Here is a 15,944-nt window from a genome sequence, read left to right as displayed (position 1 = left end):
GTACATTAAACATCCTATGAAGAGAGAATAAAGAAAACGAATATATTTCATTTGTAATATTTCTCACTCGTACATTATTATGTGAATGTTTTATAGTCTTGTGGTGTAATAAATGTCTTGTCTTTTGTCAAAGTCGTATCCTCTCAGTATAATAAAAACAAGATTCACGGGTTGTGTAATTACACTGTTTTAAAGCAATGAGAACCTCGGTGATGAGCAACGTGAGTTCATGAACAAATTGAAATGAGTCAGTTTCTGATTTAGGGTCAGATATTGGTCACCCAGTGGTTGAGGTGAAGAGATTTTGTCTACGATAATACAGTATGACCTATAATATTAGGTCAATAGTTGCTTTTTTTCACCAACTCCTTGATCGCTCTCTCCCCCTCTCACCCCCTTCAGGCCAAACACATGGTGAAAGAGCAGAGCAGAGTGGTTCTGACCGGCCTGGAGCCGCGGACCAGGTACTGTGTCGAGGTCCAGGTGGCCACTCAGAGGTTCTCCAAACACAGCCAGCCCAGTATTGTGATGTGTGAGAGCACAACGAACGGTGAGTCGCTAATCTGCGGACTCTACTCCTTTTCTCATTCGCACTCCGGTTTGTCCTGAACCTGGTCTGTCCTCCGGTTTGTCCTGAACCTGGTCTGTCCTCCGGTTTGTCCTGAACCTGGTCTGTCCTCCGGTTTGTCCTGAACCTGGTCTGTCCTCCGGTTTGTCCTGAACCTTTTTCTTTTCAATTCGCTAATCTGAGTTCCCAGAAGCTCTCGCTGTGGCAAGAACTTCTGGGAACAAGCTATGATATTCATGGACAGCAAACTTTGCAGCCAATGAGAATCCGATGGGATTTTGTGCGGGGAGGCTGATTGGCCTCTGATTGGTCACTGACTGCAGGTTTCGTTGTATTCGAGGGCTAACGAGTCCTGCACTCGGGCGAGCTGTCGGTAGCATATCTGGCACATACGGTGTGATTTAACGTAAAGAAACCTCACAGAGTTGGCTAGCTACGGTTTCTTCTCCTGGTTTGGCAGTGAAAAGCCTACGGACGTTTTTCAACGTACCGAATACTCAGGTTATTATTACACAAACGGCAAAATGTATTACCTTTTTCTATCATGATCTTATCGCCATTTTGACTATATTTTAAAACAATACCATTTTTGGAGGGGGTCATATATGCAACACTTTCTGGGCTGGATGACTTTTTCATTTAGTCCCAACTATACACTCCCGGTTAATTACAGGTATGGTCGAATCCAGCTGGATTTGAAAGGTAATTCGTTGCCTCCGCTCATGTTTTGTGGCACTTGACTCCAGACTAGTGAGTCCTATATGTTCTGTTTCCTCCTCACTCTCTGCTTTTTAACTCAGTAGATCCAATTTATTGGCCTGAAATAATATTACCAATTATGGATATTTTCAGATTATTCTTTTTTTGTTTGTGTTTTGAGTTGAATGACTACTGTAGCTTTTCACCCATTAAGTTATGCATGTGAATGTCTGATTCTCATTTCCATTCACGGTGAAAGATAATGACAATTGCCAATAGCTCAATCTGTCCTCCCTGTTGTCCCCATTCCAATCCAACCTTCCCACAGGTAATGACACACCATGGATGGTGGCGCTAGTCACGTTTGTGGTCATAGTTGTGCTCCTGGTCATGGTGGGCCCTGGTGTCCTGTACTGCAGAAGGATTGGCTGGGTCCTGTGGCCCAAAGGCAAACTCCCAGAACACATCAAAGATGTCAGTAGCTATAATACATTGTGTGTGTGTGTGTGTGTGTGTGTGTGTGTGTGTGTGTGTGTGTGTGTGTGTGTGTGTGTGTGTGTGTGTGTGTGTGTGTGAGAGAAAGAGAGAGAGAGAGAAAGAGAAAGTCTATCAAGATTTCTGTCTATCTCTTTGTGTGTGTGTGTGTGTGCGTGTGTGTACCATTCTGCATGTGTACTATAGTATACTATAGGATGTTAAGCTTGTGTTCTAGTCACATGATTAGCTCAATTTGCACTATAAAATGTTATATTTCCTAGTAATATACAGTAAGTTCCCCTGTACTGTGTAACCATTTGTTATGAATTTAAGTACGATATACCCATATGAATAAATTAAATAAATCATTCTCAGTCTCAATAAATCATCTCCTCTTGTTCATCCAGTACTTGTTGGAGCCCCGTCAGTCCTCGACCTTCCTGGCCATGCAGAACAGCTCCCAGCCTGAAGAGATCTATCATCAGGTCAGCCTCATGGTGCCGGGCACGGAGGGAGAGCCCCCTCTGGTGGAAGCTGGACCAAACTGCACACAAGCTGACCAAGAGGGGAAAACTGAGGGAGAGTCATTCAATGGGAATGATCCAGGGCAGGAGGAGGAGGAGGAAGGAGTAAAGGGGGTAGAGAGGACTGTAACAGGTGGCAGAGAGGAGGATCTACTTCTGCAACCCTCATGAGTGGCATGGTGGGAGCAGAGAAACACTTGAAAAGGATCCCTGTGATGAAATGCAGAAATGCAAATGTGATAATATTGTGTTTGATGATGATGATGATGATGTTGATGACTACATAAGAGAGAGTGCAAAACAGTACGCTCGCTCACATTGCTCATACTAGGGGCCTGATCATTGATTTTGAGGTAAATTGCTATTGGACAATGAGCATATGCATATTTTTTATTAAGTTTATCAAGTTGTTTTATAAATGAATTGGGGGGATTATAGGTAAAATAATGCATGTGTTTTATAGATTTATAGTTAGTAATGAATGAAAATGTAAAATTTAACCCATTTTAACCCCCTACCCCCCGCTAGCATATATACATAATATGTATAGATAATAGCTAGGCTCAGTGAGTTCCTTGATATTGAATTATGTTCATGAATAAACTATCCTTGCCACTTCTGGCTTCAGCATCAGCCTGACTGCCTCAGGTTTGCTTAGCCAATGTCTAACTAGCTCCAGTCAAACTTCATCTGGCTACATTTTACTGTATGATACATAGATTATATGATTCATAAGTATTTGTGAATTTTAAACACCAGGCAGATCATTTGCATTACATTTGCAGAAATCTTGCCCTCTGCGAGATGCCCCTTTCAATTTTTGTTATTTTTTTGTATATCAAGTATTGTGTTTTGTTTCAACTTAATGTAATTAAAGTGTAATGTATTGTTTTGTATCTTACTAAAATCACAAATATTTATTTAACAAGCCAAACATTGTTCTTGGGGGGTGTTACCAACTTTAGATGTTTTCACAGAACTTCAGCAAGACAGATCTTTTTTATCCTGTCCCTATAAACCTTGTTGGGGTTGGTGTGTTAAGCTCGCTTCAACTCCTTAATACTTTGAGCTACAGAAACCATTCAACTATCAAAATGTTCAGCCCTTTAAGGTCATTATGGGGGACCTTTCAGATTTTTTATATCTTTCATACTTTTCCAAATATTCAGCTTTTTTCAACTTTTTTTCAACTTTTTTTCAACTTTTTTTTTATATTGGAAGTCAGTGAGCAGAACTTGAAATCCTCTTCAACTTTGAAACCATAACAAACACCTACTGCTTCTCACTGCTGCTGCTTCCCACCTCAAATTCCATACCAACACCTCCACAGCTACTGCTCGGCCCCGGAGTGGGCTAGACACGTGGTCTTCACTGAGGGGTACATGGGGATGGCCTGGGGGTCACTGACCTGCCCCCGACCGCCTCTGACCCGAGGGGACGGAGTCTGTCTTTCACCCGTGGGTGGCCCGGAGAGTGGTACACTGTCCACGACCGGCTCTGACCCAAGGGCGTGGAGTCTCGCCACCACGCCACGGACCCAACTCAGCCCCTGAGAGGGCTAGAGACACACTGTCTTCACTGGTGGGGACAGGTGGGTAGCCCAGAGAGGGGTCCACCGCCCCCGCTCCAATATGACCCGAGGGGGCAGAGTCTCGCCACCACGCCACTATCGATGCAACTGACCCCACAACTCAGCCCTTGAGAGAGCCAGAGACTCACTGTCTTCACCGGTGGGGGCAGGTCCGTGTCCCAGAGAGGTCTAATTGCTTAACGCATCATCCGTTTGACATTCTAGCTACTTAATATACATGCTCACTGAGGATCAATAAGCAGTATTTAAACAACTTGCTCATGGTTCAAGCTATAGGCTCAGTTCAAAGCTTAAACTACTCAGGTTGAAAAGTTCAAAAATGTCTTGAGGTAATGCATTTCAGCTTCCAATTCTGCCAGTTTTACATTTGAGCTAAACTTCCAGGTTTTTCAGCTTCCAAGCTTTTTAGGTATACATTCCATCATTTATTCCATCTTTCATCTTTGACAGTATTACAGTTTATCTTATTGCTTTTGTATCTATATGTTTAAGCTCTTAGCTTCTTTAGTGCAGTTAAGATTCCAATTCTGCCAGTTTCACATTTCAGCTTCCAGGTTTTTCAGCTTCTATGTTTTTCAGCTGTGCAGTGTGATGCATTTGACATTTCAGATTTTTCACATTTATGCATTTTCAGCAATTCTTTTGTGATTTATTTCAGCTGCTCAGCATTCACATGCATTTTCTGCAGGAAATGCAATTTTCTAGTTATGATTATAAAGCATATGCCTATTTATAACTAGTTATTATAAAGCATTGTTTATGATGCGCCATGATGGACTTCATAGAAAGTGTTACCGTGTATTTAAATAAAAAAAAACATGCTATAGTAAAACTAATAACGTTACAGAACTGATATTAGAAGAAAATAATTCTTGCTTGAATAGGATTTTCACTTCACATCACGGTGTTATTTTGGGTGTACCGGAAACGTGGCCCCTCATCTGATTCATCATCAGGATCCTGGAGTGATGAAGCCTTCTGGCTCGGCCACATTACAGACCCACTGAGGAACCAGATCTGGAGCTACAGGAATGAGCATTAAGGGAAAAGAGAAAAAACTACAGTTGGTAATTTGGCTGGCTGACTGAATCTCCATCATGAACCCGGGATTCGCACTCCTCTTGACGTTTTTCCAAACATTCAGTGCCAATAATAGTAAGTATGGTTAGCTGCTCGGCATGACTGTGAGTAGCTATTCCCGATATGGGTAGTTAGCTAGCTAGCTAATTAGCTAGCCATTTGTTGCTGTTAGCTGGCTAACTGATGTCAATAAACATATTATATTATTAATTTTAATGAAGAATCCGTGTATATAATTGAAAACGGGAAGTTAGCTAGCATTCGCTAGTGACTAGCTAGCTGAGGTTCCCACCACCCCAGGTCTATTGTATGTTGTGTGTAGTCTGGATTCAGGCACTGCAGGGTCCAAACTGGAAAGCAAACATCCCTTGCCAGTGCCACCAGTCCGTTGGGTGGATTTCGTGGCAATTCCATTAGTTAGACCATACAGTTACACAATGTAAGCTATGATGTGTTGTAGTATAATATTGAACGTGTCGGCCAAATCTGAAATGAAGTCAGCAGACCCTGTAAATGCGCCCTTTCATAGTCCATGATTAGTAGGCTATAACTCGCTCAGTGCTTTACAACTAATGGCAAGCTATAGGCTTCAAATGACAATTCTAGAAAATACTATCCTTGCTTTCTCATAATGGATTCTCCAGCTTGTTGCCTTTACTTTTTTTTGCCTTACTTGATTAAATCAACCTTAAAACTGGCTGTTGGGACTTTGGCATGAAGACTATATGGCTGTGTATGATTCAGCCCAAGTTTCGGGACTATAATGTCAACCTTGTGGAACCTGTATTTGAAGAGCAAAGTCCTCTTTTGTGGTCGACAATGTAGGTCTATGAGTCATAAACGACAGGGAACATCAGAGTTGTGTGAGGAGAGAGGGGTGTAGTCTCTTCATTTGGTTCACACAAAAGCTAACTTAAGTGTATTCTTTATTTGTTATACAGTGCATCATTGGGCAATGATGGGATCCTACACAGACCCATACATAAAAAAAAAAAAAGAATAGCTGAAAATGAGAATGTGTCAGTTAGGCTACACTCCATGGGGTCCACACACACACACACACACACACACACACACACACACACACACACACACACACACACACACACACACACACACACACACACACACAGGGGACCACCCCTAACCTCACCCCAAACATATTATTATTCCCTCTGGGTATCCCCTTGGTATTTCCTGTTTGTCTGTAAGTCAGTCATGCGGGAGATGGAAATATTTTTCATCTATAACACAGTTTGTTCCCAATTATCGTTGACTAGATTGTATCGTTGACAAGTTGCATTGCTGTTCTGTTCTGTTACAGCAAGAACGCTAGAATGCTAGGAAACAATTGCATATTTACAGGCCAGTCTATTGCCAATAAGAATATGCCTTTTGGCATATCCTGCTGCATGCTGCCTTTTGTGCGCTGACCAACTCACTTCACTCACGTCTTCATTCCGTTACTATTTAAAAAGGTACATGCCAATAGTATTGTCCACATTAGATGTGACCTTGTCTGTTTCTGCTTGTGTGTTTCCAGTCCAAGCAGCAGAGCTGCCCAATCCAGAGAATGTGGATGTGTTCACCCTCAACACCCAGTACATACTGACATGGGACTGGAGGCAGAGGACCGCAGGGAACGACACTGTCACCTTCAGCACCGAGTACAAGGCGTAAGACAGAACGCACACACAAATAATCTCACATCACACACCCACATAAATTACACAAGTATTGTCCACCCATAAAAAAGTGACTCTTATTACCTTCTGCCCAGCGACATCTGGGCGAGTGGTCATGTGTTCTGTTGCGTGTATTTGCCATCTGTCCGTCATTATTTTATTTTATTTTTTAAAGATATTTTTTAGGGCTTTTCAGCTTTAATGGGATAGGACAGTGTAGAGAGACAGAAAATGCGGGAGAGTGAGAGGGGAGGACATGCGGCACAGGACCCAAGCCGGGAATCTAATCTAGGTCTGCCGCGCAAAGGACTAGCCTTCATATGGGGCGCGCCTTACCCAGTGAGCTACCGGGGCGCCCCCCGTTTTTTGGTTTGTTAGCAGGATTATGCAAAAACTACCACACTGATTTTCATTCAAGTCGGTGGAGGGGTGTTGCATGGGCAAACTTGGAACCCATTCAATTTTGGAGCGGATCTGAATCACGGCAAGTCCAAGAGCCGCCCAAACATGGCTGGCCATTCACCTCCATTCACGTTTTGGATGCATAAAATTCCCCCTATTCATTGTCAATGGGGGGATTTGAAAGTGCCATACTTCGACATGGGGAGGTCCACAGAGACACTGGGTTTCGACTGGCATAAAGCTCTCTACCTAACGAATGCAGCAATGCCAAACATGTCCTGCTCACACCTACGTGTGCACAGAGCCACAAAATGCATTCTTGGGCGGAGGTGTGTAGCCTGGTATGACCATCCCGATCTAACAAGCTCACTGCTTCGCCTCGCAATATCGGTCTGGCCTTCGCCCCATAGAGAGCGATTATGTGGGCGGGGGTACTTGTCTTGACAGACAAACACCTTCAGCCAATCAGAGTTCAGCAAACTTTTGCCAAATCCAGTCGGAAGAACGGCAAAAACGTATTTTCCACCGAGAAACTCCGCTAGTGCATACTCTTGTTCTTGTTTAAGCGTTGTGATTAAGTCTATTTCTGCAATAACTGCACTTATAACTGCGTTTATTCTTCTAACGTTAACGCATGGAAGTATTAATTGAACGTTAACGTTACCACCTGTTGCTTCGGGAGCCGCCAGGTTTGTTTAGCGAGCGGCAGGGACACGAACCAATCAGGGGCTGCTTTCCACTGTGGGGCGGGGCAGCAGTTAAAACGCAGTCCCTGATTGGCCCGGTATGGTCTGGATTTTGGCATAATCGCTCTGGAGGAGGCGAAGGCCAGACCGTTCTGCGTTAGTGAAACAATGTGAGCTCGCGAGAACGGGATGGTTGTACCAGGCTAGGAGGTGTGTGTTCTCTGAGCACCATTTCTACTTCTTATGTGTTTGACTGCTCTAACCCACATTTAAGGTCTTCATGACATGGGCCTAGAACTACCATACATTAACTCTAAAAGTATTTATATTCTTCGTCTCTTATCCATATCCATGACCTTTCCTAACAGGAAGTACAAGTTTGATAAGAAGAAGAAGAAGGACTGGATTCAGGTGTGTGTGAGGAGTCCAGACACTCGATGTGACCTCACAGGCTGTTCGCTGCACTACCTGGGCATGTACGTGTTCCGGGTGCAAGCCAGCGCAGACGCACTCAACTCCGACTGGGTCCTCAAAGACTTCTGCCCGGATAAAGATGGTGAGAGCAAGAAAAAGAGAGAACAGACAGCGAGACTCAATTAAGACTACCACCAATGGAAATGGTGTATTCATGACTGTTGTGTCTATTATTATCTATATCGTTGTCTGTTTTCCCCGTCCTCAGCTAAACTGGGCCCGCCGTCCAAGGTGGAGCTGGTTCCTGTCAGCAACCTCCTGGAGGTGGTCATCTCAGACCCCCTGAGCAGCACGGGGGAGTCCATGAAGGCGCACGTGCCCTTTCTCTCCTACCGCATCCACTACTGGAGCCGCTCGGCCGACCCACAGGTGGGTGGGGACTGAACCAGCGTCCCTTTGGATGCGAGGCAGAGGGGGGACATGTCAGCCACCCAGCTCCCCTCCGCTTGACATCCACCCTTCCATTCACACCTGAACCCAACTCTTCGGTATCTCGTTTAGAAGCTTTATGTTATGTATAGATGTGGCTCGTAATACTTTTCGCGTCTGGTCCTATTTTCTTTTTTTAGAAGTGAGTGACGCACCAACTGCCAGGAGGCATCGTTTAGCACAAATACCGTGACAGAGCGTGTCTATCTGAGGAGATATCCGATATTACCTAATGAACATGGATGAGAGAGACGTGTAAACAGCTTGAATCACCGCTTAAAATGCTTAAAATGTAAATACATTATTTTCCAAGCTGTAACCATATAGTCGGTTAAAAATTTAAAACATTTACCAGACAGATTTGGCTAGTAAATAGAGTTCAATTTAACCCCGGCATGTATAGACAGAATGGTTGTAGACGACACCATAATATTATTGTCTTGGTGGCATTATTCCCAAACAAGCCATGTGTAAAAACTTGAATTTACAGTGAGATAGATTTAAAATGTGTCCACCGCACAGTTCATTACGTCATGCATAGCAGGACACATCTGACAAGAATAAACAGAAAAGTTACTTGCAACATCAACTGGCATCCTTGGGCCAGTCTTGAACCAGAGACCTTTTTCTGACTCATCAGATGCTCTTAACCACTGGCCTATCTACCACCTGAAATGTAACAAACTGTGTCGTGGCCACATTTTAAATTGAGCTCATTGTAAATTCAGGTGTTCATAAACACAACGAAACACGAGGCTTGTTTGGGAATAATTATAGACCACCGGGATGAAACGGTTACCGGTTTCACAACAAACCACGATAACATTCCAGACAGTTAGTATTACCGTTTCAAAATTATCATTAAAACCATGTTGGATTACAGTCACGAATGACAGTCCCAGTTTATAGTTTCAGATGAATGAACAATTTCAGTTTTTGTTCATTTTTATTACATTTTTACATATCAATATAGTAAACTACTTGCATAAAAATGCTCAAGACCTCACTGCTGCCCTTTCATATTACATTGCAAAGGTTTAGGGTTAGTTTTATAATACAAAACTCGAAATTATTTCAGTGTGTGCATCTGTGCTTTTTGTACATTTTCAGCACATTTCAACAATATCGCGATAATACTGATATCTAATAATAAACTCTCCTTTTTAACAGGAGCATGTCATTCTTTTTCACAAAGTCTAAAATACTCTCTCCTACTCACACTTCTCATTCTGCGATGGTACATAAAGACACCTGTGTGTGCTGTACCAATCCTGTCACCTGTGTGCACCAAACCACAGCATGGAACGGGAACCACGAAAGGATGTAGCTAGCAACTGCAACCCTTAAGAAAGCAAACTGGAAAGCAACCCGTTTTCCTGCTGTGGGTTTTTACACAGGGGACAGGGGGCGGCTTACTGTTGCTGATGTACAGTATAATTGAAATGCCAGATTGCCTTGAGCAAGGTCTAAGTGCACTCAGAAGATAAGTGTAAGCTGCTAGCCTAGATGCCATACGCTGTGTTCATGCTTTTTCCAGCTTGTTGTTGTACTGTAGGTAATGGCTCCTTTAGTATTGCTAAGACATGCTTTGACAACGACGGAGGCCATAGCTTAGTGTATACTGAGTGCAGGTTAGGGCTGTGTCTAGCGCTAGAGCTCAGTACAGCTTTGAACTACTGAATACTAGAACTGAATACTAGATAGGGATCCATTCTGTCTCTGGCCCTCCTGTCTCTGAGATTTTGTCAGTGCGTGTGTGTGTATATATATATATATATATATATATATATATATATATAGCCTACAGTAGGCCTATGTGCTTATGAATTGTCACAAAATCACCCCACCATTTATTTCCTTTTAGATTTAGTTCTAAGCTTCAAGTCCCATATGAACCTATTTTTTCCACCTTAGAAACATAGCTAAAATACGACCATTTATAAATCAAACAGATACAGAAATATTGATTAATGCTTTTATTTCAAGCCAACTCGATTACTGTAATGACCTCGGCTCATTCAAAACTCTGCATGCTTTGACAACTACAGAGGCCAACGCTTACCATATACTGTGCACTGAGGGCTACTGTATGTCTAGAACAAAGCTGTATTGAGCTCTATTTGCATGTAGGTAGTCTGAAATACAGTGCTCGTGTTTGCTGTTTTCCATTATCAGGTACAGTAGGTGTTTGAATTTGCATCAGATGCCCCCAATACCTACTCCATCCTTGTCTTCGGTTGAGCTCACGTGTTAAGCCACAGGTCTACCTATCTCCACCAGTTAACCTCCACGGTTGTTTAGACCAGCAGTCTTGATACAAGTGACATGGTTATTCTAGCCTTTTTCATTCGAGGCTACACTACAATTACCCTGGCTTCGCTAGACATAATTCGCAAAAATGCGAAGGGTCTGGAGCTGTTGAGTGTATTTTCAAGGGTCACAGACCAAAGTGCCTCTGGATGCTTGGATAAGCTATAACCAATCAGAGCAGCAAAACATGGGTTGGTCATCGCATCATTGTATCAAATGGGTACAGTCGTTATCAATGTATCAAACCCGCCCCATATTAGATAAACGGTTGGGATTGTCACGGCAACCATCTGCAGGGTGAAACTCAGTGGAATGGGATCGTAGCCAGACTGATCTGCGCAGAGAAACAGAATGTGAGCTCACATGATCATGAGGCTACACTGAGGCTACACTGCAATATACAGTAGTGTATTCTTATGTACAAGCACGGTGTCGGTATGAAAAGACTTCACACAAAATGACAGTATGAGTATACTGTAGGTCTGTCTCCTGCCTGCTTGTCTATTCTGACTTGTTTGTACTTAAACGGCTAACACCACTTTAAAGTCGCACTGAAACGGACGTTTTAGATCATCCAACTTCCGTAGTTTGACGTATTTCCGACGCGAACGAACAAGCTATGAGGGCGGGACATATGTTTAGAGGAATTTGATTGGAACATTGACAAGTGGACGGGTTTTAAGAACTTTAGACAGATTCGATAGAAGGATAGCGTTGATTGACGGGTGGATGTCGTGAGATTATTGGCCTAAAATCTAAGGTACCTGTTGTCATCATTGCACGTGACCTACCGTTTTCCAGGAAGTAAGAAATGATCTACTTTGATATAAGATTACAACAAAAGTAGAATTTTGAAAATGTTTTGGCATACATAACGTTGAATAGATGAACACTATGACCAATTATGTGAACCAAAATGGGACAGAATGCTTTTTTCATTTCAGTGCGACTTTAAGACGTGTTGTGTGAATCCATGGTCACGATTGTGTTTGTAGGGGCTGAGTCCCGAGGTGGTGGACACCGTGACCACCCTGGTGACCCTGCCGGACCTGGACCACTGGACCTGGTACTGTGTGAGGGTGCAGACCCGCTACGACTACTACAACAAGAGCAGCATTTACACCCCAACACAGTGCATGCAGACGGAAGGTGAGACAAACAATGCAGCACACACACACACACACACACACACACACACACACAGGGGGCTTTTACCCCCACCTAGGCCGTTATTGTAAATAAGAGTTGCTCTTAATTAACTTGCCTAGCAAAATAAAGGTTGATGATGATGATGACACACACACACACACACACACACAGTACACACAGACAGACACACAAATGAATACTAGATTGGGACCAATTCTGTTTCTGAGGTTTTGTGTGTGTGTGTGTGTTTGTGTGTGTGTGTGTATTTGTGAATTGTCACGAAATCACCCCGCCATTTATTTCCTTTTAGATTCAGTTCTAAGCTTCAAGTCCCATATTAACAAGGTGACAAAACTGTTTTTTTCCACCTTAGAAACATAGCTAAAGTACAGTATGACCATTTCTAAATCAAACATGCAGAAAAATTGAATCACGCTTTTGTTTCAAGCCGACTCGATTACTGTAATGCACTCTTCACTGGCCTCCCCCCAAAAAACACAGAGAGACTCATTCAAAGCTCATTCAAAACTCTGCAGGCCCACTATTAACCAGAACAAAGAAGAGAGATCACATCTGAGATCACCAGCTGCTCTGCCCTGGCGTCCAGTAACATAGAGAGGATGTTAAGCTCCTCCTCCTTATAAACAAAGCCTTTATGGGCGACGACCAAGTTACATTTGTAACTCCCTTGTCAACTACGTGCATTCAAAAACACTGTGGTCATCCACTGCTGGTTTACTAGACGTTCCCAGCAACAGTCGGAAGAAGATTATTATATATATTATTGTTATTAATTATGCCCCAAAACTATGGAGCACAATACCTATAGATATCAGGGAAGCCAGCTCTCTAAATACATTTCTCTTCACTTTAGCGTTTAACTAGCTCCTTTTGCACTTGCTTGCTGCTGCACTTCTTTTAAAATGTACATCTCTCCAGCACAATATTTTCTTTAATTGCATTTACCAAATAATTAATGAGAAAACAATTATTTGGAATAAAAATGCAAATTGTTAACAACTAAACTGCTCTTTGTGTATTAGTAAAGTCTGTTCCAGTGGTAGGAGGATAGAACAGTAGACAGGGTACAAGGACTAGACAGGACAGTGGAAATATATACTGTAATAGTGCAGTGTTGGCTTTTGATATCTTCTTCTTTTTGCTGTTCTGCGTTGTGTTTTTTAAAAGTTTAATAAAGAGGTGCAGGATCACCTAATTATAACCACGATCTTAATTGTCTTTCGTGCAATGAAGAATCACTGAAGAATTCACTCCAACACGGCATAAGAAGTGGCGACAGATACAGGTTTATTACAGAGGTTCAGCATTCAATAGACTCTTTCAGCCTGCCTACGTACCCTACCCACAGGCAGCCATCTTATCTCTCTCTCTAACTCACAGTGTCCCTAGCACAAAGACAAAGCAACATGGATGATGATATGCAAATACAAAATGTTGTGCAATGCGTATACTGTATATTTGCAATATGTTAACGTATGTGCTGTGTGTTTATTTACAATATGTGTGTGTTGTGTTTGTCCGTGTGTGCCTCTGCCATTTTGTGTGTTTGTGGTCTTCCCTGTCACCTGGGTTGGCCCAACATGCAAACCTGGTGATTGCCATTCATGGCTTCTCACTTGGCAGGTAGTTCAACAAGGTCATGAATTGCCCTTGTTGTCTAAGGTTGTGAATTCAAGCCCTGACTGAGTGATGCAGAATAAACATGCTAATGCCTGCTCAGGAATGGTGCTGTGGATACGAGACGCATGATTTTAAAGATATTTTTACTTCTCTTTTTTTTTTTTTATTATTATTATTATTATTATAGGCTCTGTGCACCAGCTCCACTACTTCCTGAAAGGAAGTGGGCATCTTTATTTCCTGTCCTATACTATTGGATTAAGTGATTTATCAGGTGTGCGCTGGGTGTGCCGCACACCTGATCAATCACTTAATTTCAGGAAGTAGTGGAGCTGGTGCACAGAGCCTATTGTCTCCTTCCCCTTCCTCCTTCTTCTTCCTCAAAATGGCTGGCCCTGACTCCAGCTATAATTCACATTGCATGTGTGTGTTCACAGGTGACGTCCCATACTGGCAGATCTTCCTGTACTTCCTGGCCTCTCTGGGGCTGTGTTTCCTGTTGGTGCTGCTACCATCCTATTTCTGCTTCAGGTGCTACCTGGTCCTAAAAGCCACCTTCTACCCCCCCATCCACTTTCCCTCACACATCCAAGAGGTGGGTCTCACACACACACACACACACACAAACCCTCATATACGACCATAACACCCCACAACATTACCAGCTAATGTGATACAGCTTGATCCTCAGAAGTTACTGCCCAATGCTATGATTGATATGTTCTCAGTTTAGCACACAGATACCAGCAGTTTAAAGTTCTAAGCATATCTCCCTGTTAAACTTTGAATTTCCATCTCTGTCTTTCTCTCTCTCTCCTGCAACCTACAGTATCTCTGCGACCCCTCCCCAGGCTCGGACCTGCCCCGCCTTCTCACCCCGGAGTCCGAGGTGGAGCTCTTCTGTGATAAGCTGAGCGTGTGCCCAGAGGAGGTGCTCCTGGAGATCCACACCCCTCCTCCCTTGGCGCCTGGCCTCATAGCGCCCCCCTCGGGGCTGGGGAAGGACGGCGACAGACACAGCCGCCAGGGCAGCGGAGACTCCGGGGTCTACTCCACCGAGGGGGGGTCCGCCCCGCAACGCGGCAGCAGTGGCCAGCCAATCGGGGTCGTAGAGGACCGCTGTCAGACCCCGCCTCTCCCGGAGCAGGTGAAGATGGAGAAGATGGCCGGAGAGCAGGCGGATGACGGGGTGATGGATGAGGGAGTTATGGACGTGTGTGTCTGAGGGGAGAGGGATGAGAGTAGAATGAACAGATTTTATGTGCAAAAAGGCCCTATATTCTCAACTCTGTGCTCGATATGACTGAAGTGACTGAGTGCCTAGTATTGTTTAGGGATGATGTCCATGTCCAGACTGATTGCTGCTAGTATTGTGTGTGTGTGTGTGTGTGTGTGTGTGTGTGTGTGTGTGTGTGTGTGTGTGTGTGTGTGTGTGTGTGTGTGTGTGTGTGTGTGTGTGTGTGTGTGTGTGTGTGTGTGTGTGTGTGTGTGTGTGCGTGCGCGCTGTGACGATTCCGTCTCGGTCACCGCCCTACCCGATGTAGTTGACTCCCAAACCATCACTCACTTTTTTCCACCAATCAGCTGTCACCAAATCCACTCAACCAATTCCAGTGGTTTATTTAGAGGCTCTTCCCTTATTCCCTAGAAGCGCGCGACAAAACAAGGAAGTGGCTAGACCGTCCTTTGTTCGAATTGTTTCATTGATAATAACCACCCAAGGAATAGCATTCAGCTGCGGGATTTACAAACTAGCGATTATTCACTGTAGCCTACTGATGAAACTTACGGGGTGACAGTGACGGTGTCGTGAGTGGAATTGTTATTTTGTTTTGTGCTGGTCGAGATTTAAGTTGTAGCCTACAGATCCAAAGACTGAACTGAGCCAAGGACTCTTAATTTTTGTGAGGTTTTGCGCTGTCGGAATTGGACTGATGTAGCTGGATCTGACTGATTGGTGCGATATATTTTCGATTTGTGATTGATTTATGGTGACGGCCTATGCGAATTAACTGCAATTTGTTTTGTTTAATTGCATGCTTTGGTTGAATATATTTTGATTTTGCTCCGTATATTACGTGTGCATGTGCCTTATTTGCCCTATTGAATGCAACGCATTGGTACGGTGTATTATTTAAATGTGTGTATAATGGTTATGAGAAAAATATAATTTAATATTAAGAACGGAAACATTGGTACCTGTATGAGGGTTCATGAGAAGTCAATATA

At 43.4% G+C, this 15,944-nt stretch overlaps 2 protein-coding genes across 2 annotated transcripts in view; both read left to right on the top strand.

Annotated features, from left to right (window-relative positions):
* Positions 1-2,439, top strand: part of LOC311320385 (interleukin-10 receptor subunit beta-like) — a gene marked incomplete at both ends in the record, with an annotated part of 4,067 nt that extends 1,628 nt beyond the window's left edge. Inside the window, 3 exons of the mRNA XM_084452116.1 lie at positions 403-550; positions 1,596-1,741; positions 2,152-2,439. Of these exons, the coding sequence (XP_084308242.1) occupies positions 403-550; positions 1,596-1,741; positions 2,152-2,439 (582 nt within the window). The remainder of the gene's footprint in view (positions 1-402; positions 551-1,595; positions 1,742-2,151) is intronic.
* Positions 2,440-4,909: 2,470 nt separating this feature from the next.
* Positions 4,910-14,982, top strand: LOC311320384 (interferon alpha/beta receptor 1b-like). Its single transcript, XM_084452115.1, has 7 exons — positions 4,910-5,014; positions 6,483-6,615; positions 8,081-8,268; positions 8,395-8,555; positions 11,921-12,074; positions 14,153-14,310; positions 14,545-14,982. The coding sequence occupies exons 1-7, from the start codon at positions 4,957-4,959 to the stop codon at positions 14,938-14,940; spliced, it is 1,248 nt and encodes a 415-aa protein (XP_084308241.1). The 5' UTR covers positions 4,910-4,956; the 3' UTR covers positions 14,941-14,982.
* The last annotated feature ends 962 nt before the right edge of the window (positions 14,983-15,944 follow it).

Source organism: Borostomias antarcticus, assembly GCF_949987555.1.
Source record: "Borostomias antarcticus genome assembly, chromosome: 17".
Classification (NCBI taxonomy): domain Eukaryota; kingdom Metazoa; phylum Chordata; class Actinopteri; order Stomiiformes; family Stomiidae; genus Borostomias; species Borostomias antarcticus.
This window is presented reverse-complemented; position numbering and strand designations above follow the sequence as displayed.